General features: G+C 36.9%; 1 protein-coding gene across 1 annotated transcript; it reads left to right on the top strand.

The window, feature by feature from the left end:
- The first annotated feature begins 3,646 nt into the window (after positions 1-3,646).
- On the top strand, positions 3,647-20,493 carry LOC121406427 (leucine-rich repeat-containing protein 4-like). Its single transcript, XM_041597452.1, has 2 exons — positions 3,647-3,940; positions 18,789-20,493. The coding sequence occupies exon 2, from the start codon at positions 18,811-18,813 to the stop codon at positions 20,401-20,403; it is 1,593 nt and encodes a 530-aa protein (XP_041453386.1). The 5' UTR covers positions 3,647-3,940; positions 18,789-18,810; the 3' UTR covers positions 20,404-20,493.
- Positions 20,494-23,856: the final 3,363 nt, after the last annotated feature.

The raw sequence follows: 23,856 nt of genomic DNA, 5'->3' as shown, positions 1-23,856 counted from the left end.
TTAGTTGATACATTGTCTGCCAATATAATTCCATTTGAAATGACAAATACATGTAGCTGCCAAGCAAAGATAGAGAGAGAGAGAGGGATGGGTGAAAGAATACCACCATTGTATAAAGCCACTGCCATACAAATTGAAAATACAGAGATAGCACCATAGACGCAATTGCCCCAAAAGTGAGAAACCCGCCCCATGGATCCACCATGCATCCGTTGAAATCAATGTTAGTAGGTCATTTACAATGTAATACACAATACGTACAAATACCTAGCAATGATTATGCAATAGACATGTTTACCAATGTATATTTTTTTTTCTATATTAAAAGGCAGTATTTTACTAGGGAGGATAAAAGGAGGTATGTGAACATGCTCCAGGAGCCCTTTTCATAAACTTGATTTGATAACAAATTGGCAATACCTGTTAAAAGCTACTGAAATAATTCATTTTGATTGGCTGAAGTAAACTTGTATTGTAATAGAAACAGTGCCTTCCTTATCAAAACAAGTCTTCATAAAATGGGACCATGCTAGATCAAAGGTGACACATAGGCCCGTATTCTAAGTTAAATGAAACCCGACTTCAGAATACGGGCCATATTGTCTTGAATATTTTGAACAATTTTCTCATGAACAGTGAATTAGTGATTAAAAAAAAATCGTATTTCTTAAAGGTTGTATTGGGGATGGTGACTGGTGGAATAGAAGGCATATCTTCTGAAAGATGTACAGTATGTGAAGTGTGAAGAGTGGGTCAAGAAGCTAGGGAGGCAGGAGGGGCACACATGAGGAAACTTTGGCCCCATACCCTACGTGTGTGTGTGTGTAGTATGGGGGTAGACAAGGGGGACTGACCCTAACATGGTCTCTTGAGTAGTGGGGGGGGGGGGGTGGAGAAAACAAGGCGGACAAGAATAGACCTATACCTACTGAGTAAAAATGACTTTCTCCTGAAAGTTATATTGATTCCTCTATCACAAAAGGGAACCAATCCTGACGTCGCCTTTGCATCCACACGCCGTGATTTACCTAGGATAGGCAGGCACCCCCCCCCCAAAAAAAAAAAGAAAAACGACATAGGCCTACTTTTGAAGAAAAAATAGCTTCTTTTAATCAATCTGTGTCTTTTTTTACATTTCTTTTTAATAGTAAATCCAGAATCGCTTAAAAGGTGACATGTGATAACTATAATGTCAAATCGTTCCTCTACAAACTGTCGTTCAATCGACTTATGATTTCATTCCTTTGGCTATATAACTTGTTCCCAAGACCCAATCGTTCCAAAATTACCTGTGACCAGTAGATATTCGAGGGAACAATTTAAAGGGGAAGTTCTCTCTGAAGAAACTTTGTTGTAAAAATAGCAGAAAAAATAGTAAAAATTATTGGTGAAGGTTTGAGGAAAATCCGTTGAAGAGTAAGATAGTTATTAGAGTTCAAAATGTTGGATTTGTGACGTCATAAACGAGCAGCTGCCTCATGTGATATGTAATGCATGAATTACAAGTTTTTATGGTTCCTGAGGACTTAATTATGTTTTCGATTCATGATCGGGTGTGAAATGATTTGTCTATTGATATAAAAAAGGTACAGTGAAAACCATTTTCGATTTTCTGAGAAAATGACATTTCATTGATTTTTTACCATTCGCTGTGTAGGAATGCTGCTCGGATATGACGTCACAAATCAAATAATTGAAATTCTAATAACTTTTTAATTATTATTTGATGAATTTTTCTTAAACCTTCGGCAATATTTTTTATTATTTTTTCTGCTATTTTTACAATAAACTTTTTGTCAGGGTGAACTTTCCCTTTAAATTTTAGCAATTACTTCGCAGACGCTAACGCAGAGAGTCTTATCAAAAGCCCTTCATGACAAAGCAGCATTTGTCGAAAATCGGTTAATCAATCAAAACAGCAGTGTCGATCGTCCCAGACAAACTACATATTTGCAATTTCTTGTCCGGTCCGAATCTTAAGACCATGTGCTCCTGGTCCACCAACTTTCGGCAATGGCCTCTAATCTGTCCACTGTGATTTGACGGGCATGATCAATAGATTCGTTGCTGAAAGTGTCTGGGAAGTGAATGCTAAATACACTATTAAAGGGATGGTCCGGGCTGAAAGTATTCATAGCTTAATAAATAGGGTAGAATTCGCTGAGCAAAATGCCGAAAATTTCATCAAAATCGGATAAAAAATAACAAAGCTATTGAATTTCATATTTAGCAATATCTTGTGAAAACAGTCGTCATGAATATCTATTAGGTGGGCTGATGATGTCACATCCCCACTTGTACTTTTGTATATATGAAATTAGGTTTATTCAAAATTTTCCTCCAACAACTAGAAAAATTGGATTACAACTGATTAGTGCATGAGATATTTATTGCTGCATCTTATTTCATTGTAAGGGAGACATATTATTTACACAAGTATGAGATAACCAAAAAAAATGATGATTTTATGTTATAACATAAGAAAACGGAAAGTGGAGATGTGACATCATCAGCCCATCTAATGAATAATCATGACGACTGTTTTCACAAAATATTGCTAAAATTTAAACTTCAATAACTTTATTATTTGTTATCCGATTTTGATGAAATTTTCAGCATTTTGCTCAGTGAATTCTACTCTATGTATTAAGATATAAATATTTTCAGCCCCGACCATCCCTTTAACTCGCGGGAGCATCGCGTTGTAGGAAATATATCGAGTTTGTAAGTCATATTGGAGGGAAATTCAGAAAAAAAAGTCATGTCACTTTAGGGGCTTCATAGTTCTGCTTGTTTTTAAAGAGAATTAATATCACGTGATATTCGTGTTGATTTTTGCTATATCAAACCCCAAGAAATTATTTTCACAAAACAGCGCACAACTCACTGACATACAAATGAGACAGTCGATGATGCCCCTCACTATTTCTTTTGTTTTTTATTGTTTGAATTATACAATATTTCATTTTTTTACAGATTTGACAATAGAGACCGACTTGACTGAACCATAGAGTATTTTAACAATGCTATTTGTTCGGGAGAAATTAATCGTTGATTTACTTCACAATGCTTAGGAGAAAATTAGAATATTTCATATTTCATATGATAAAATACAAAAGAAAAAGTGAGTGAGTTTCCTCATTTGCATACCGAACAGGATGTGCATATGTTTTGTGGTTTTGTGAAATTAAACGATATTGTAAAATGTCATATCTTTCTTATTTTACATCCGATTTTGATGAAATTTTCGGTGTTATGCTTGTTGGATTTTTCTCTTTTTATTCACATCAACTATTTTGGGGGGTAGATAATTAAAAAAAATGATAGAAATCCATCAAAGAATAATTAGATAATTATATGCAGTTTTTGCGTTTTCAATTTGTGACGTCACATCACCTATACCATAACAATGTAACAAAAAATCCATAAATTCCACTTTTTTATAACTGAACATGATGGATAACAATAGCATTCTTACAGAAGGGGATCTTGATTGATGTATATAGGCCTTATATGATATATCCACCTCATAAATAAAATCAGTATCAATTCCATTTTCAAGATTTTCAAGACTTAATTATGTGAGTTCCAGTAGTATTTAGCCTATTGGAGCCCCCCCCCCCCGGCATGTCGTCGAGTCAGATGATTCAGTAACATTATATTATAGTAAAGTATAATAACACATGGGGCAAAGTTCTTTGACCTATTGGACAAAAAAACATGTACATGTTTCCTGAACTTGGACTTCGAAAGTTCTTCCTCTTCCCCATTATGAATATCGATACCACTGGGGAATTCCACTTGCCTTGCTATGTTTGCACATTTTTACCGTAGGCCTACCTCAGTACTGTAATAGCCTTTTTACATGACGAAAACGAGACGAGCTCTCCATTCTATTCATGTGATGAAATTCTTCCATTCTCATGGCTCAGGATATTTGGTGAGTTACAAAATAATAATTTAGTCAATTATTGCGTATCTTTTCTCAACTATATGATTATAATATATATATTGTTTTATTCTTGCAATGGTTTCTAATCATGTATAGAAAATCTCCACATAGATTGTGAGCTATGTTAATTACCATCATGATATGATGTTGTTCATCGTTTAAACGTACAGACAATTCTAAAATGGGTTAGGAACGAATGCAGTAACGAATATATCTTTAGGCACTTTCTTAATAACGCAATCGCCAATTGATTGGGTAATTATGATAATCTTCAAATGAAGATTACCATATTAGGCCTTTATATACGGCCATATAGGGGGTATTGAAAGTACATGTACAAACAAAATATGAATGACAAAAATCGACAAGTCATCAAATAATAGTGTAATTATATTTAAAACCAGAGTTGATGAATTTAAAGAGAAATATATAAAACATGTAAAATATTGGTGAGAAAGTCTTGACGAAAATACTAGTATACTACTGTGTACTATAAGTATACAATTAATTAATATATCATTAAAAATTTGAAAATTATTCTTGGATATTGACATGAAGGAAATTACAACCTTCAACAAACTCAGAATAAGCGATAATAAAATAAAGGGAGATACAAAGAGATTCCAGTAGAAAAAGTCTCTGCCCTCTTTGGCATCTTGATATTGAAGATGAATATCACTGTATTACCCAATGCAGAAATCTTGATAATCCCCGTACCAATTTGATTGACAAGATAAAAGACGTAATACCAGATTTTATTACATACAATGATGCTGAAAAATTTAAGTTTTTGTTAGCGCCCAAAGAAATGGATGTAATCAAAATAAGCATCACTGAAATAAATAAAATGTATGATTTGCGTTCCAAGTATGGCCTCAAATTAAAGCAAAATTAATATTTCACAAATTATATGATGATTTTGCACTTTGATAAATTAGAACGACGAATTAGTACCCGTTGATTATTGTTTTGATAAGAATAATTATAGCGGTCAACAGTGGCGCAACTACGGGGGGGGGGACACGTGCCCCCCCAAAAAAAAAATAGAGAAACTTCGTGGGAAAGACTTAATTATTGTTCATTATAATGTTATATCATAATTATGTTATGATACATTTTTTCATAACTTAATGAATCATTATTTGCTCAGGCCTATGTCTTCATTGTTCCCGTAGCTCGCATTGTCTGTTTAACGTTTTTAAGTCAATAAACACCAAATATATTTCCTCGCACTTCGACTTATTTATGTAGTGACATATGCTTCTTTTTGACTACTTAAAGTGATTGCCCCATTTTAAGATGTTAAAGGGGAAGTTCACCCTGAAGAAAACTTTGTTGTAAAAATAGACCTAGCAGAAAAAATATGCCAATGCTGTGACTCGCGGTACTCCACTAACGGTTAATTGACAGATAGTCAGGTGAAACAGTTTCTGACAGCATATAGTTGATTGTTTTTTCTGCTTTAGATTTGTTTTGTTATGATTTTCCTTTTGTTTTCGTTTTGTTTAATTTGTGACTCTTTTTATTGTAAGAAATGTTAATTTGTAATTGTAAATTTTGTTAGATAATTCCTTAAGAAAAAATGTTAATTCAATTTTTATTGTAATCCTTACGTTTGAATTTGAATAAACTTAACTTGCATACAGTTACGGGGTGAATATACTTAATGGGGGGGGGGGGGTAACATGACCTATAGCATGAATAGAGGAGACGCCATTTTTTCCTCAAATTGAATAGGGATAACATTGAATCGACCTTTATTCTGACACTTTTTGATACTCGAGCTCTCTTCTGTGTTGCTTTCCCCTTCCCTTTTTCTTTTCTTTAAACAAATAATGGCAGTATATAGCGTATGCATGATTCTTAAGGGGGGGGGGGCTCAAGCTGAATGAAATGTTGACAACCCAAAATTTCAGGTCGTTTCCTACCCCCCCCCAAAAAAAAAAATGACAAACAAAAAAGGGTCTTCTAAAAAAAATAGTGGGAGGGAGGGGTTTTATTCATTACGGGGGGGTGGGTTATAACAAATATTGAAGGGGGGTTGAACCCCGTAACCACTCCCTGCGTGCGGTACTGTTGGTGGTTGCCACTGCCCCCCCCCCCCCATTTTATAAAATGTTGCTATGGTCTTGCTGGAATATAACCTTTCATTGGAAGATCCAATCAAAAAGGTGATTTTTTTCTGTTGTCAAGCTAGACTGTCTATCATACCAATTTTTGTGTGAAATGAGGCCCCCAGGGGGGGGGGCTCCCATTAACGAGTGGATATCATGCGTATCCAAAGAAACAGGGTCTCCGTTTCAAGATCTGGCATTGTACGTACGCACGTACGTAATAAGGGTGTCAAAACCATTTATAGGGGCAGGCGCGGATCCATGGGGGGGGCCGAGGGGGCCTCGGCCCCCCCCCCCTTCGGCGAAAAAAAAAGAGAGAGGGAAAGAAAGAGAAAAAGAGGGGAAGAGGGGAAAAAAAGAAGAAAAAGAAGAAAGGAAAAAAAAGAGAGGAAAAGGGGGAAAGAAAAAAGAGAGAGAGGAGAGGGGAAAAGAAGAGGGGGGAGAGAGAGGAAGAGGGGGAAGGAAGAAGAGGGGAAAAAGAGAGAGGAAAGGGGGAAAGAAAAGAAGAAAAAGGGAAGAGGGGGAAGGAAGGGAAGGAAAAGAGAGAGGAAAAGGGGAAAGAAAGAGAAGGAAAAAGAGAGGGAAAGGAAAAGGAGAAAAAAAAGAGAGGGGAAAGGAAGAGAAGAAAAGGAGAGAGAGGAAAAAGAGGAAAGAAAGGAGGAAGAGAAGAAAAGAAAGGGGGAGAGAGAGGGAGGAAAGAAGAGAAGAAAAAAAGAGGGGAAAGAAAAGAAGAAGGGAAAGAAAAAAAGAAAAAGAGGGGAAAGAAAGAGAAAAAAGAGGAAGAGGGGGGAAGGAAGAGAAGAAAAAGGGAGGGGGAGGGAGAAGAAAAAAAAAGAGGAAGAGGGGGAAGAGAGAGGAAAAAGAAAAAAAGGAAAGAGAGGAAGAGGGAAGAAAGAAGAGGAAAAAAGAGAGAGAAGGGGGAAGAAAAGGGGAAAGGAAGAGAAGAAAAGGGAGGGGGAGAGGGGGAAAAAGAGGAAGAGGGGAAAGAAAAGGAGAGAGGGGAAGAGGGAGGAAAGAAAAAAGAGAGGGGAAAGAAAAGAAGAAAAAGAAGAGGGGAAAGAAAAGAAAAAAGGAGAAAAGAAGAGGGGAAAGAAAGAGAAAAAAGAGGAAGAGGGGAAGGAAGAGAAGAAAAGGAGGGGAGGGAGAAAAAAAGAGGAAGAGGGTGAAAAGAGAGAGGAAAAGGAGAAAAAGGAGAAAGAGGAAGAGGGAAGAAAGGAGAGAAGAAAAAAGAAAGAGAGAAAGGGGAAAGAAGAGAAGAAAAGGGGAGACGAAGAGGGAAAGGACGAGAAGAAAAAAAAGAGGAAGAGGAGGAAAGAAAATGATGTTCGAACCAAAAGGGCGCTGAAATGATGTTCGAAGGAATGTCAAAATGCTGTTCGAACTGGGGGCAGAATTGATGTTTGAACGGGGGGGGGGGGGGCGAATTAATGTTCGACGTAGGGGCGCCAAATTGATGTTGGAACTGTGGGGGTCAAAGTGATACTCGAGCTAGGGGGGGAATGGTATTCGAACTAGGGGCGCCAAATTGATGTTGGACCTACATGTAGGGGCGCCGAATCGATATTCGAACTAGGAGGGCGCCGAAATGATGTTCGAAGGGATGCCAAAATGATGTTCGAACTGGGGGCCGAATTGATGTTCGAACGGGGGGGGGGGGGGCCGAAGTGATGATCGACCTACATGTAGGGGCGCCAAATTAATATTCAACTAGGGGCGCCAAATTGATGTTGGACCTACATGTAGGGGCGCCGAATTGATATTCGAACTAGGAGGGCGCCGAAATGATGTTCGAAGTGGGGGCGCCAAATTGATACTCGAACTAGGGAGGGGGGCCGAATCGATGTTTGAGGTAGGGGGCGCCAAATTGATACTCAAACTAGGGGGCGCAAAATCAATGCTCGAGCTAGGGGGGGGGGGCGAAATGATATTCGAAGGGGGGGCCAAATTTATGATCGAGCTACATGTAGGGGCGCCGAACTGATATTCGAACTAGGAGGGCGCCGAAATGATGTTCGAAGTGGGGGCGCCAAATTGATACTTGAACTAGGGAGGGGGCCGAATCGATGTTCGAGGTAGGGGGCGCCAAATTGATACTCAAACTAGGGGGCGCCGAATTGATGTTCTAACTAGGGGGGCGCAAAATTAATACTCGAGCTAGGGGGGCGAAATGATATTCGAGGGGGGGGGGCCAAATTAATGATCGACCTACATGTAGGGGCGCCGAACTGATATTCGAACTAGGAGGGCGCCGAAATGATGTTCAAAGTGGGGGCTCCAAATTGATACTCGATCTGGGGAGGGGGGCCGAATCGATGTTCGAGCTAGGGGGGGCGCCTATGATACTCAAACTAGGGGGGCGCCGAATTAATGTTCAAACTAGGGGGGCGCCAAATTGATACTCAAACTAGGGGGCGCAAAATTAATACTCGAGCTAGGGGGGCGAAATGATATTCGAGGGGGGGGGGCCAAATTAATGATCGACCTACATGTAGGGGCGCCGAACTGATATTCGAACTAGGAGGGCGCCGAAATGATGTTCGAAGTGGGGGCGCCAAATTGATACTCGATCTGGGGAGGGGGGCCGAATCGATGTTCGAGCTAGGGGGGCGCCTATGATACTCAAACTAGGGGGCGCCGAATTGATGTTCTAACTAGGGGGGCGCAAAACTAATACTCGAGCTAGGGGGGCGAAATGATATTCGAAGGGGGGGCCAAATTAATGATCGAACTAGGGGGGCGCAAAATTGATACTCGAGCTAGGGGGGATGATATTCGAACTAGGGAAGGCAAATTGAGTTCGAAGGGATGCCAAAATGATGTTCGAAGGGGGGGGGGGCAAATTGATGATCGACCTACATGTAGGGGCGCCGAACTGATATTCGAACTGCCGCCTTGTTGTTGGCTCATTGTTCCATATATTGAAAGTTTGAAATGCCTTGGCCCTGAGGTTTTTAGGCATGGCCTTGGGGATTGATGCCTTGGTCTTGGGTATTAAAGCCTTGGCCTTGGAGGTTTGAGCCTTGACTACAACACTGATGGACATATTGATAGATATTATTTACAGAAATTTTGAAGTTTACTTGCAAGCACTAAGAAATAAATTTTCAGAATTGAACCCCGAAGGGTTGATGCAAAATCAGCACCCTATGGGTTAAAAAATTGAACCCCTGATTTGGGGTTAAAAAATTGAACCCTGCGGTTGGGGTTCATTTTTGCACCCTGCGGGTTCAAAATTGCACCCATAGGGGTTCAATTTGAAATTTAGGGGTGCAGTTTTGAACCCGCAGGGTGCAAAAATGAACCCCAACCGCAGGGTTCAATCTTTAAACCCCAAATCAGGGGTTCAATTTTTGAACCCATTGGGTGCTGATTTTGCAAGAACCTTTCGGGGTTCAATTTTGAACCTTTATTTTTTAGTGTGCAATATGTAAAAGAATAAATGATACTTTCATTGTAATGGTGAAAGTTTCGGATGCGTTTTTTATTTTTTGACGAATCGTCAAATACTCAAATAACTGAAATAACTCTATGGTTTATATCGTTCCTATATTTTTTGTTTCATGTAGTAATGCGTAAAAGACAGCTATATACAGTTGATGATACGACACCTTTTCTTTTCTAACCTACAGTGGGAAATCACGTTTTATTTTTTTAAACGAATTCCACTGAAAATATTACGTGGATTTACTCAGGTCTAAACTGCATTGCTATCATTTACATTTATTGTTACATCTTGAAATAGTTGATGTATACAAGATACATGGGACCTTGGAATTCATGTTTCACTAGTATTGTATGAAAGAGAGAGAGATAAGAACTTATCGTCCAAAATGATGCGAACTTAAGAGCATTGTTTTCATATTTATAAAGACACTGACAATAAAGTATGTTTTTACAGTAATTTATCTTTAGTATCTTATATTCTTTTTATATACACCGTTTACACGCATTTTGTTTCTTTTGAAAATCTATTTGGAGTATATAAAATTTGAGCAAGATTATAAGATGCATAACCTTTTGATACTTTATATGATTGTTGCAAGAGCGGAAGAGCCAATGTTTGCTGATTAGGATTGACAAGACAACTCAATGTTTTGAATGGAATTCAAGCGAATAACAAAAGATTATATAATATATCCAAACACTTACAGATCAAAGTAGGCAGTGCACTCCCAATTAGTAAATGCTGAGTGCTGACTACTGAATCTACCTCACCTTTATAATAAAAAAACATGTAAATTTATATCTTTTTCAAGAATATCTTACCCAAAATAAAATATTAATTTTCTTTCATGCAGAATATACAATTAAGTTATTGCACTACCAGTTTTCATACGCGGCGATACAGGGGCGTCATCCCCATAAGATTTTTCAACCCCTGAAGCAAAAAGTAGAAAAGAAAAAAATAATGGGAGTACCCACAAGAACGAAGAATGCCTACAATGCAAGAGAGGTTTCTGTGGAACTAGACATTACCCATTCGGCAATGGGAGTCAATATTTCGGAACGATTATTACTTGACTTGAAATTAGGGCCCCCTAAGAAATCCTGGATCCGCGCCTGGATCCCGCTCACATAATTCTAGCAGGGCCTACTCTGATGAGAAGTTAAACGAATTGAAAGCATCAAATGGTTAAAATAGAAATCGCTCGAGTTTCCCGCTCGCATCGATTATTTGTTAAAGTGATATTACATTTATTCATGAACAAATCATTATAAAACCATTATTCAATTGCATCTTCTTCATGCATAGGCGGATCCAGGTGGGGACCCGAGGGGCCCGGACCCCCTATTGGTAGAGCAAAAAAGGGGGGGGGGGAAGAAAGAAAAAGGAAGAAAAAGAAAAAAGAAAAGGAGGAAGACGAATGAATAAAATAAGATGAGAGGAAGACTTGGAAAAAATATTTTATGTCACTATATAAAATTTTCGCTCGCGCTTCGCGCTCGCATTGCCTGTTAAGTGATCAAAATATCTTGTTCAACACGGAGCTTGAATATCAAGTTTGGAAGTCAGTATACAAAACATATTTCTCCTTGGAAATCGAACTTTCATTAATTTTTGTGATTTACATATTGATTTTTAAAAAGTGCTCTGTAAAAATGATAGTTTTATGGTCTGAATATTAACATTTTCCAATTGCGCTGCGCGTTCGCGAATTTGATTTATCAGGTACCTATTATTTTCATGTATTCCATAAAGTTTTCAAAATATCCCTTTTCAGGTCTGATTGTCAAAACGCATCAGCTAGCGCTGCTATGCTTGCATTTTTGATTGGCAGGTTATGTATGTCTCAATATTGATTGTATAACAAACTACTTAAAATCCCCTTTTCATGACAGTTTATCAAAAATTTCTGCTCGCGATTTGCGCTCGCATTAATGTTAAAAATATATCAACTAATTAATGATGCATCCTATTCATGAATAAAAAGGTGCTTGAAATGTTCAGTGTTCAGGCCATAATATCATCAGATTCCGCTCCCTCATTATGCATTAATACTAAGATATCAATTTAATAATTAAATTGTCACTTTTGTTTTATCTCGCGCTTAGCAAGATGAATAGGAAGATATATAGTCATCATATTCATATGATAACATGTCCTAAGGATGTCAAGGTCCAATGTCTCAAAATTAAAGTAATGATGAAACATATCAGCTCTTTATCAAGTGCGATTTATATCCACCTTACAAGTTTTCTACAAAGTGTTTGAAATATCAGATCGGAATATCAAATATTTTAAGCTCGCGCTTCGCGCTCGCTTTTATTTTCATGATAAAAGATTGTTTAGAATGCCTAGATTCTAGGTGTAAATCTGAAACACGCGCGCGCATTTTCATTCAGTTATCCAGTTTCAGATCACAATATCGAAAAATTCTGCTCGCCCTTTGTGCTCGTATTAGGAAGATCCCCTTTCTCATCCCTTTCATGATTTACAAAACACGAATAGAGTTTCCCGTTCAAGGTCGAAATCTCGATTTTTTTTACGCTCGCACTTCGCGCTCGCATAATTTGATTGTGAAATATGTAATGTCTTCATGGCTAAATGCAAGCAGTCCTTAAAAGGCACTTTTCGATCAGTTCAAAACGCACTTCGCGCTCGCATCATATAGCTATCTTGTTCATGATTACAAAAACTGATTAAAGTTTTCCATTCTTTATGTAGAAATGTCAAAAATTTTGAGCTCGCGCTTCGCGCACGTATTTATTTGATTGTGAAATATGTAATGTCTTCATGGCAAAATGCAAGCAGTCCTTAAAAGGCACTTTTCGATCAGTTCAAAACGTGTACAAGCATTTTCTGCTTGCGCTTTGCGCTCGCATTATTAATGTAGGAAGATCCCCTCTTACTCATCTTTTTCATGATTTAGGAAACATGAATAGAGTGTCCCGTTCTAGGTCTAAATCTAGAATTTTTCCGCTCGCACTTCGCGCTCGCATCAATTGATTTGATTTGATTTATTGTTTTCTTCTGCATCCATAACATTCGTATAATACATTTTTCACAACATAAAAAACATAATATGTTAGCACTTTTGGCATGAATCATAAATAATGAGTACTAAAAAAATAATTCCAGGCAAAAATGATTAACTATATGATATTCACAATTTGCAGGAGGATTGTCATCATAAGTAGATTGCTTGAAAAAATGACAATCCCAAACTTATACTAATTGAATTAATACATTTATAAAGCAGAATTGGCATATATTTTCAAATACGAAACATGAATTCATGCAATGTTATAGTATGAAGATGAAGATGATAAAGGTAAGGGTGACGGTGATATGATGATGATGTTGATGATGATTATGATGATGATGATGATGATGGCCATGGAGATGATGGTGGTCATGATGAAGATATTGGTAATGACTAAATCGAAGGAGGAATAAATTCACGATAAAAAGGATATGACACAAAAATTTTACTTCAAATATTCTGATAATAACATAGATTTAACGTTTGCCTTAAATGAGTGAAGAGACGAAGATTGTTTTACAGACTCTGCTGGTAGAGAGTTACACAAATCTGGACCATGGTGTCTTATGGATTTCTGCGCAATAAGCAGTTTGGGGTTGATTAAATGGAAATTTGAAGTTACGGGTAGGGTATGAATGAATAGATGTATTCAGAGAATAAAAATTGTGGAATGAAGGTAGGTGGGAGCATGTTATTTACGTACTTAAACATAAGTAGTAAACTTTGAAGTGTATTTATGTCAAATACTGCATTAGAGTCTTTAGTTTATGGAATAATGGATTTGTGTGTGATAAATATTGGGAATCAGTACAGATTCGAATCGCTTTTTCTGTAATTAAGTAAATTGTATTAAAGTTTTCCATTCTTTATGTAAAAATGTCAAAAATTTTCAGCTCGCGCTTCGCGCTCGCATTGTTTAATTGATGAAATACGTAATGTCTTCATGTCTAAATGCAAGCAGTCCTTAAAAGGCACTTTTTGATCAGTTCATATACAAACCTTTTCTGCTCGCGCTTTGCACTCGCATTACTCATCTTTTTCATGATTTAGGAAACATGAATAGAGTGTCCCGTTCTAGGTTTTAAACTACAATTTTTCCGCTCGCACTTCGCGCTCGCATCAATTGTTTAGTTATACTGTATAGTTATCCTGTTCATGATTACAAAAACTGATTATTAATTTTTCCATTCTTTATGTAGAAATGTCAAAAATTTTCAGCTCGCGCTTCGCGCTCGCATTATTTGATTAATGAAATATGTAATGTCTTCATGTCTAAATGCAAGCAGTCCTTAAAAGGCACTTTTCGATCAGTTCAAAACGTAAACAAACATTTTCTGCTCGCGCTTTGCGCTCGCATTACTCATCTTTTTCATGATTTAGGAAACATGAATAGAGTGTCCCGTTCTAGGTCTAAATCTAGAATTTTTCCGCTCGCACTTCGCGCTCGCATCAATTGTTTAGTTATACTGTATAGCTATCCTGTTCATGATTACAGAAACTGATTAAAGTTTTCCATTCTTTATGTAGAAATGTCAAAAATTTTCAGCTCGCGCTTCGCACTCGCATTATTTGATTAATGAAATATGTAATGTCTTCATGTCTAAATGCAAGCAAGTCCTTAAAAGGCACTTTTCGATCAGTTCAAAACGTATACAAACATTTTCTGCTCGCGCTTTGCACTCGCATTACTCATCTTTTTCATGATTTAGGAAACATGAATAGAGTGTCCCGTTCTAGGTCTAAAACTACAATTTTTCCGCTCGCACTTCGCGCTCGCATCAATTGTTTAGTTATACTGTATAGCTATCCTGTTCATGATTACAAAAACTGATTATTAATTTTTCCATTCTTTATGTAGAAATGTCAAAAATTTTCAGCTCGCGCTTCGCGCTCGCATTATTTGATTAATGAAATATGTAATGTCTTCGTGTCTAAATGCAAGCAGTCCTTAAAAGGCACTTTTCGATCAGTTCAAAACGTAAACAAACATTTTCTGCTCGCGCTTTGCGCTCGCATTACTCATCTTTTTCATGATTTAGGAAACATGAATAGAGTGTCCCGTTCTAGGTCTAAATCTAGAATTTTTCCGCTCGCACTTTGCGCTCGCATCAATTGTTTAGTTATACTGTATAGCTATCCTGTTCATGATTACAAAAACTGATTAAAGTTTTCCATTCTTTATGTAGAAATGTCAAAAATTTTCAGCTCGCGCTTCGCGCTCGCATTATTTGATTGTTGAAATCTTTAACGTCTTCATGGCTAACTGTATGCAGTCTTTAACAGGACTGGTAGGCCTACCTTTCCAATCAGTTCAAAACGTATATCAAAAAATTATACTCGCGCTTCGCGTTCGCAGTATTGCAGGCACATCTTTTTTCAGAATGTTCAAATTTTAGGAAAAATACATACAATTTCATAAAAAAAATTGCTCGCGCTTCGCGCGGTCATTATAAAATAAGGATTATGATATTATACATTTATGTTGATTTAGAGAATAAAGCTAAGAGGTGACTTATAGGACTACCCCCTTCAAAGAAACAAACGAAAAAAAAACATCTTCGAGCGGCCGATCGGGGAAAATGTGGCCCCTTTATTGGCGAAGGCTGAATCCGCCCCTGATTCATGTGTTTATGAAATAAGATAATTCAACATGCATTTAAGGCACTTATGATTGCCTGGGGGGAGGGAGGGGCCGCCATAACAAAAAATGTAGGGGGTGTGCACTTGAATTTTTGGGATGGACACAGGTACAAAATTGGACAAGCGCCCCCCAAAAAGGTTATCAACCTAAATTTTAGGAGTTGCTAAACCAAAAAGCAAAAAAAAAAAAAAAAAAAAAAGGCCATCAACCTGGGAGGGGGGACAACACACGTTTCAGGGGGAGTCCACGTGAATTTAGGGGGGAACAAGGAAAACAAATTGCCCAGCAAAAAAAAAAAAAGTTTATCATAAACAAATTTAGTGGGGACCGTCCCCCGTCTAAAATTTAGGAGGGGACACGTCCCCCCCCCGCTTCCGCCGCCTATGGGGGCCGCCATTTTTCCGAAAAGTACACAGGGGCGCCAAAATCAGGTCGAATTTGGGCCCCCCTCCCTTCGAAATCCTGGATCCGCGCCTGTATAGGGGTACTATATATTTCGCAAGGAAAACTACGTCTTTAACCCCAAAAGGACTGGGGGCCATGATGCCCGCCCCTCCCCTTTCGACGCTTCGCGCGATATTTCCAAAACGCAAAGAGATAGCGTCGCAAAATTTTATGACCTTTTTTTTTTTTTAAGTCTCACGCAACTTTTGAGACCAAATTCGCGACCTTGACATACGGGGGAGCGTTTCATTAACATTTTTGTCCGACAAGATGTCAGATCCGACAACTTTCCTTCATGTTGATTGGCTAAGAAGCAGTATTACTATGGTAACTGTCGGACAAAACGTCCGACAAGTCCTTTCATGGAACGCTCCCCGGGTCTACCACCGCGACGTCACGTAACTTTTTACGATGTAATGTCATGCCGAAAATGGCTCATTTTTAAACTTTGTGTACAAAGTTTATGGAAGATGAAATTCATAAAGGAGGATGACTATTTTTCATTCTAATAATTGGTGTGCTGAACTAATTTAGGCTTTAATTTAGTTGTTAAATGGTCTGTAATAATTTCCATTGAAAAAAAAAATCGATGAAAAACAAACTTACATAAAAAAATCTCAAAACCAAGAAATACAAAAGGAAAAAATTGACTTGTGAAATTTTTCTTCGTGGAAACTTTTGAATTAGATAAAAAAAAGATGACATCTGCAAAAAAGAAGAATAAAATTTGAATTGAAATAGGGTGGTTAATATGCAAATAATGTTTTCCATGAATAAAATTGCATATTTTATTCATAATTATTTAAAAATAACAATCTTAAGATTTTTTTTTAAATACTAGCTTGTAGTTTATGTGGTAAAGAATATGCGGGCCAAATCATGCCCCCCCCTCCCCCTAGTCCTCAATACGTCTCAAATAGCCCAGTCCTTTTAGGGTTAAGGTCCAATTTACAAATTAAAAAAAAAGACTATGGAATACTTGTCAATGCAAGGGTACCTTTTGGTTTCCAATACTTGTTAAGGGTACGATTTCACACGCCAATACTTGTTAAGGGTGCATTTTCAGAACATGGAAAATACCTGCATGTTTACTTTCGAAACCCCATGGATGCGCATGGTATCCACTCGTCAATGGAAGTGCCCCCATTGCCATGGAAAGCGGGGCCGCTATCACCAAAAATTATTTTCATGGGGGTGCAGCACTTATTATTTCCATAGGCAGCACCCCCAAATGAATTATGGATGGTCTGACAAAATGGAGAAACGTAACCAAAATGACCAACATTTTTTTTTTACAGAAATCTTTTTTTTTTGCTTGTGACTCATCAATATCCCCCCAAAATCGTTCAGGGCCCTGCCCCCCCCCGAAAGAGGCCCGGGATTACTCATTGCTCGATCTTTTCCCTGAAGGACTTTTTTTGTAATGTAATCAACAACAGGGGAAAGTCCACTCGTTACTCCAATATCAATATACTAATCATGGGTTTAAATTCATATAAGTTCTCAGAAATAGTATAAAGACTCGTTACTCCCATATCAATATTTGTATTAATCACGGGATTGAATTCATCAGTATGTTCTCAGAGGTTTTTTATATATGCGTTTTCTGTCTTTATGTACATATACTTCATAGATTCCTGGCAAGGTTATTTGCTGACGCAATGTCCCATGACTTGTACGTATGTGCTGACGTATTGGATGAGTAGGAGAAGAAGAAGGAAAAGAAGAGGAAGAAGAGGAAGTAGAAGAAGAAGAGGTAGAAGAAGAAGATGTAGAAGAAGAAAAGAAAAAGAAGAATTTAAAAGAGAAGAGGAAGAAAAAGAAGCAAAAATTTTGCATTTTTTTTTACAAAACTACAGTTTTGTTCTAGATTAGACACAACAGAGAATAATATCAAAATGTACCCTTCTCTCTTTTTATTTCCTTCTCCTTTTTTTCTTGGTCGTTCAAAATTGTGGGGGTCTATGGTCCCAAGTTCCTTCCCCCTCCATCTGTACGCCTGTGCATTGGAAACCTTGATTTTGTACTATTTTGTACATACTTGAAATGTTATTATAGAAATTAATGATTTTATTTTATTTTATTGGCTGGTACTTACTGAATTAAGGGGATCGAATACACATAACAAGTGGAATGCCTCTGGCCGTCTCATCTGCATCATGCGATTCAACATAGCAGCAGTGCTGACTTTGAAAACTAGCTATAACTCGCACAAGATGTTCAGTGATATTTGGTTACTCTTATTTCCACGTTTGATGAACTAGACCAATACACTTACAGAGATAGGATGGTAATTCAACAAATACCCCCAATGTGGCCAAAAATCATTGACCTCACATGACCTTCGACCTTGATCATGTGACCTGAAACTTGCACAGGATATTCAGTGATACTTGATTAGGCTTATGTCCAAGTTGCAAAAGTCAGATCAATAAACTTGCAAAGTTATGATGGTAATTCAACAGATACCCCCATTATGGCCAAAGTTCATTGACCTTTGACCTTGGTCATGTGACCTAAAATGCGCACAGGATATTCAGTGATACTTGATTAGGCTTATGTCCAAGTTTCAAAAGTCAGATCAATAAACTTTTTAAGTTTTGATTGTAATTCAACAGATACCCCCAAATCGGCCAAAGTTCATTGACCCTAAATGACCTTTGACCTAAGTCATGTGACGTGAAACTCATGCAGGATGTTCAGTGATACTTGATTAACCTTATGTCCAAGTTTCATGAACTAGGTTCATATATTTTCTAAGTTATGATGACATTTCAAAAACTTAACCTCAGGTTAGGATTTGGATGTTGATTCCTCCAACATGGTCTAAGTTCATTGACCCTAAATGACCTTTGACCTTGGTCATGTGACATGAAACTCTAATAGGATGTTCAGTAATACTTGATTAACATTATGGCCAAGTTTCATGAACTAGGTCCATATACTTTCTAAGTTATGATGTCATTTCAAAAACTTAAAACTTAAAAGCGGCACCTATAGTCTCACTTTGCTATGTAGGTGAGACAAAAACCAAGGTGTAAGTGAGAAAGGCATCTCAGTATCTCTATTGCTACTTATACTTATTTTCTTAATTCACTGCTAAACTTGACGTCAATCAAACAAACGTTTTGTTGTTTGTATTTTGGATACAGATATGTGTACAGAATTGCTTTGATGACAACAATGGCAGGATTGCATACAGTATTCATCACGGGATTTCTGTTGCTCATGTATGCAGCATTCAACCCATCGCTGGCATGGCAACATTATTGCCAATGCTCAACCTTTAGTATGCAGTCAGATAGCAGCTCTGAACTCGAGCTTCAAGGACGTTGTATGTGTCCGGAATATGGCATCATTCCTGAAAATATTCGTGAGAATATTGCGAAACTAGAGCTGGATTACTCACAACGAGTCATCCTCAGCAGTGGCAACATCCAGAAATTCCATCAGATAAGGGATCTAAATATATCGGGCATGCAGTACATTGAGTCGGGTGGCCTTCAGGGGTTAGAGACATTGCAGACCCTAGTCCTGTCCAACTATTACATGCGCGTCTTGGAAAGTGAGGTCTTCACTGATCTCAAATTGACAAAGCTTGTAATTGAAGGCACGTCTCTGAACAAAATTCATGCTCTTGACAACGGGACGTTTCTCGGTTTGAACAACTTAAATCGTCTTGATATGAAATGCAATGGTATCACAGACATTTCTGAAGAACATTTTCGCGGTCTAGAGAATCTGGGTGTCATTTATTTGAATGAGAACAAAATCACGCAGATTAAAGCAGATACTTTCATCAATGCACCGTTGTTGACTGAAATATATCTATCGGATAATCGAATTTCAGAGATTCATCATCATGCATTTGTTGGCTTGACAAGATTGGTGAAAGTGGTGTTGGATGGGAACAGCATCAAAGGAATGCCTCAACCTGTGCCTGTCCCTGGATCTAGGGTGGAGTCTAATCATGCAAGACATGTGACCATCTTACTTGATGATAATCCACTACGATGCGACTGCCACCTGAATTGGATCGCATCCTGGCTAGATGCGGGTCAGGAGTGCCATGGGCGCTGCCTCACACCAAGCACATCAGCCGGCTTTAACCTGGAGCATGTGTACAAAGACGGCCTACCACAGTGCCAACTGAACAACACAGTCCGGTCAGTGCAGCCGGGAAAGCAATTGGAACTTACTTGTTCCATTATTGGTGCTTCTTGGGTGATTCCAGATGGGCAAACCTTCAAGGAACATGGTGATTGCCAAGATCAGTTTTGCTTAACCAACAGAGATTCTTTGGTGATCTGGAGGACATCCCCTGAGCTATCTGGCAATTACACCTGCCTTTCTCCAGACAGTACTCGGGCGTTCTTTTACGGGGTTCATGTGGAAGAATCAAGTGCACGTTTCACTGTTTCAGTGATTGCTGGCATCGTAGCAAGTGGATTTTTACTGTTGGTTATCACCGTGGTAGCTGCATATAAGCTGCGTGCGTCAGTAACCCCACATCCAGAACCGCAGCCTCCGGCACAACCGCCTCAAGAACAGCCACCTCCAGGAAACCCAGCTCATGAAAACCCAGGTCCTGCAAACCCACCAGAAGAAAATGAAGAAGGTGATCAAGTTCTGCTACTGGCAGGCAAAAAGGATGGAAGCTCATCAGATTCCATGAAGAAATACAATTCCATAGGGATAATATATAATAAAAAAGATTCTTTTTATCATAAGGAAAATATTAACATCTTTTGTAGCAACTCTGCATGAAAACATCCACTTTTCATTTTCAAGATGATAGTCCATATGTAAATATTCATTTGCATTAAAATTATTTTGTTTAACGAACTGGCCTGAACCAGAAATGTCATGAATTTTTTACCTTTCCATTTTCATCTTTTATTTTGGGACATTTTAATCAAAATTAAGTGATATACATTGTAAATTATAATGTTTACTATTTAGCAGATGATTTAAAACGAATTCATATCAACTGTAATTATAGGGACCAATCTGGCTTTCTATTAAAATCATGAAGATTTATCTTTAATCTAAAAGAATTTAAATTCAAATCATTTGAGATTAAAGTTACATCTTCAGGGGTGCCCAACTGTCCACATACCCATTTTCATCTAAGTGTTCTCTACCTCATATTTTGTTGGCCATCTTCACTATATGGGTAGTTATTTTCCTGTGTTTTGTATAGACCAGACCCATATTGCTTGTATTCGGACCTTGCATTCATTGTTATGGCAACCAGACTTTTACAGGATCTCTTCTTAATTTGGAACACTCTCCATTCAGACAGGTACTGGCACACCTTAGAGAAAAGACTCGCCTCTTATAATTTTTTCTCGTTATTCCACCTTGGAATTAAAATTCAACTTTAACTTACACTTAGCTGCCTGTGAAACACCTTTCGGATATATGAAAAAAATATATGTATAAGGTGTTTCAAAAGCAGCTAAGTTGAACTTCAATTCCAGGATATGTGTAGTATATATCAAAAAGTCACACTTGAATTGCAAGTTATTTGTAGTAGTGTATATCAAAAAGTCACAATTAAATTGCAAGTAATGTGTAGTATATATCAAAATGCCACATTTAAATTGCAAGTAATTTGTAGTATATATCAAAATTTCACACTTAAATTGCAAGTAATGTGTAGTATATATCAAAATGCCACATTTAAATTGCAAGTAATTTGTAGTATATATCAAAATTTCACACTTAAATTGCAAGTAATGTGTAGTATATCAAAAAGCCACACTTGAATTGCAAGTTATTTGTAGTAGTGTATATCAAAAAGTCACACTTAAACTGCAAGTTATGTGTAGTATATATCAAAAAGTCACACTTAAATTGCAAGTAATGTGTAGTATATACCAAAATGTCACATTTAAATTGCAAGTAATGTGTAGTATATATAAAAAATTCACACTTAAATTGCAAATTATTTGTAGTAGTGTATATCAAAAAGTCACACTCAAATTGCAAGTTTTGTGTAGTATATATCAAAAAGTCACACTTAAATTGCAAGTTTTGTGTAGTGTATATCAAAAAGTCACACTTAAATTGCAAGTAATGTGTAGTATATATAAAAAATTCACACTTAAATTGCAAGTTACGTGTAGTGTTTATCAAAAAGGCACACTTGAATTGCAAGTTATGTGCTAGACTGCCAAAATAAGAGTTTGAAAAGCAAGAATTGTCATCCAATACATAAAAAAATGACATTATGCGGTCTACCCCTGCATAAACGACCTTACATCATTATACTTCACACATTGTTTTGTGCTACTTACATATCATGACTATATTGTTTACAATATGAATTATTTTTGTATATTGAGCAATAAAAACACACTTTATACATGTTTTGTAACATTTAGAGTTTTGAATGCAAAAATAAAAGCAAACAATCATCTATTACTGTATACTAAAGGTTATTGAAGTTTGAAGTTGTAAATGCAGAAGTAAAAGCAAACAAGTGCACATACAAGATTATTATTTGTATGATAGCTGTATGTAATAAACCATTAATTTAGTGATATATACAGTTGAGGCTAGAAGTTTACATAACACCAGGAAATTCAAATGAAAGTTAACACTTGCCAAACATCATGAAATTTACTGTACCTTATAAAATATTTGTGCTATCATGATGAACTTGATATCAAACAAATGAGTATGTCATGCCCCTTCATCACATTACTTTGTCATAAGGAACTGAAAAATATTTAGGTGTCATTTTTCCACAAAAATCTTCATATTTGAGATAAATTAAAAATAAAAACTTGAGAAAAACACTTTACATTTGTGCTAGCTACTTCTCAATACAAACATTTCAGATCACACTTTTTTGTTCAGTGGTATAACATAATTATGAGAGAAATTGTAATATAAATCATACATTTGACATTTAAATGATTATTTCTAAAAAACAATGTTTGAAAAAATAATAGAATACAATTGGCATGAATATTACTTTTTTTCTTCAAAGAAAATTCCACCGAAAATATACTTTAATCCAATTCTGATCTGCCGACTTTGATATTTGATTTGATTCATTCACTTTTCTTCTGCATAACAATATAATATAAACCCCTCAAAAAAAGTTTTGCGACTCAGTTTTGGGGATGATATCTTTTTGTTTAATGAAGTATAAAAGATGAAACTGGTATCATTGCAAAGCTGAATTATTCCTCTTTACAATGACATGCCATTTGCTTTGATTTTGTAATCATGGAGTATGCAGTCACCCTGAACATCGAGAAAAGTCAGAAGTGAAATGTTGCAAAATGCATTGATTTCTAACAAGAGTCTCCATTTCTATAGAATTTCCACCATGCAGGTGACAGTGAATGCACTCGGTCCATCCTCGAAACAATTGGAAATTCCCTATTGGAAACGACGCATTTTGCAACATTTCATTTCTAACATTGCTGCGTATTATCATGTCTGTGTATTTCATAACACTAGCATTACAAATGACACATGATTGTAAATAATAATAATCATGCTTTCTAAAGATATCACTTTTCCACATGATGATGGCACATTAAGAAATTTATTAGCACTCAAACTTGCAGTTTGAGTTGCAGAACTCAAACATGACATGGCAACGAATTTTGCAACATTTAATGTTTTACATTGCTGCATATTTATCATGTCTGTGTATTTCATGATAACACAATCATTACAAATGACACATGATCGTAAAGAGGAATAATCATACTTTCCAATGATACCACTTTTACATATGATGATGGCACACTAAGAAATTTATTAGCACTCAAACTTGAGTTGCAGAACTTTTTTTGAGGGGTTTAGTAACACAAATATAACAGATATTTTGATAACAAACCAGGGCCCTGGTGCATAAAGCTTTATGTCATAATGACATAAAATTATGCATAGCTTAATATGTCATCATAAATTCCACTGAACAAAAATATATGGCGGGGGGAGGGGGTGATATAAATTGTATAATAGATCTAAGAAAATATCCTACCCTCAATTAAGTAAGCATACTAACTATTATGCCTAGGCCTAGCTCTTCTTATTTCGTAGGGGTAATTTTCAAGATGATGATTTTTTTTTTAAATACTGAAAGGGTACATTGTAGGCTACACAATGATACAAAAATTATTTCGAAACTCCAAATAAAACTAAAAATAAAACTAAAAATATCATCAAATTAGAATTTTTTTTTTTATAATT

The sequence above is a fragment of the Lytechinus variegatus genome, chromosome 1 (assembly GCF_018143015.1).
Source record: "Lytechinus variegatus isolate NC3 chromosome 1, Lvar_3.0, whole genome shotgun sequence".
Classification (NCBI taxonomy): Eukaryota; Metazoa; Echinodermata; class Echinoidea; order Temnopleuroida; family Toxopneustidae; genus Lytechinus; species Lytechinus variegatus.
This window is presented reverse-complemented; position numbering and strand designations above follow the sequence as displayed.

Coding starts and splice junctions, on each gene's coding strand:
- LOC121406427 (XM_041597452.1), top strand. CDS start 18,811: ATGACAACAATGGCAGGATTGCATACAGTATTCATCACGGGATTTCTG.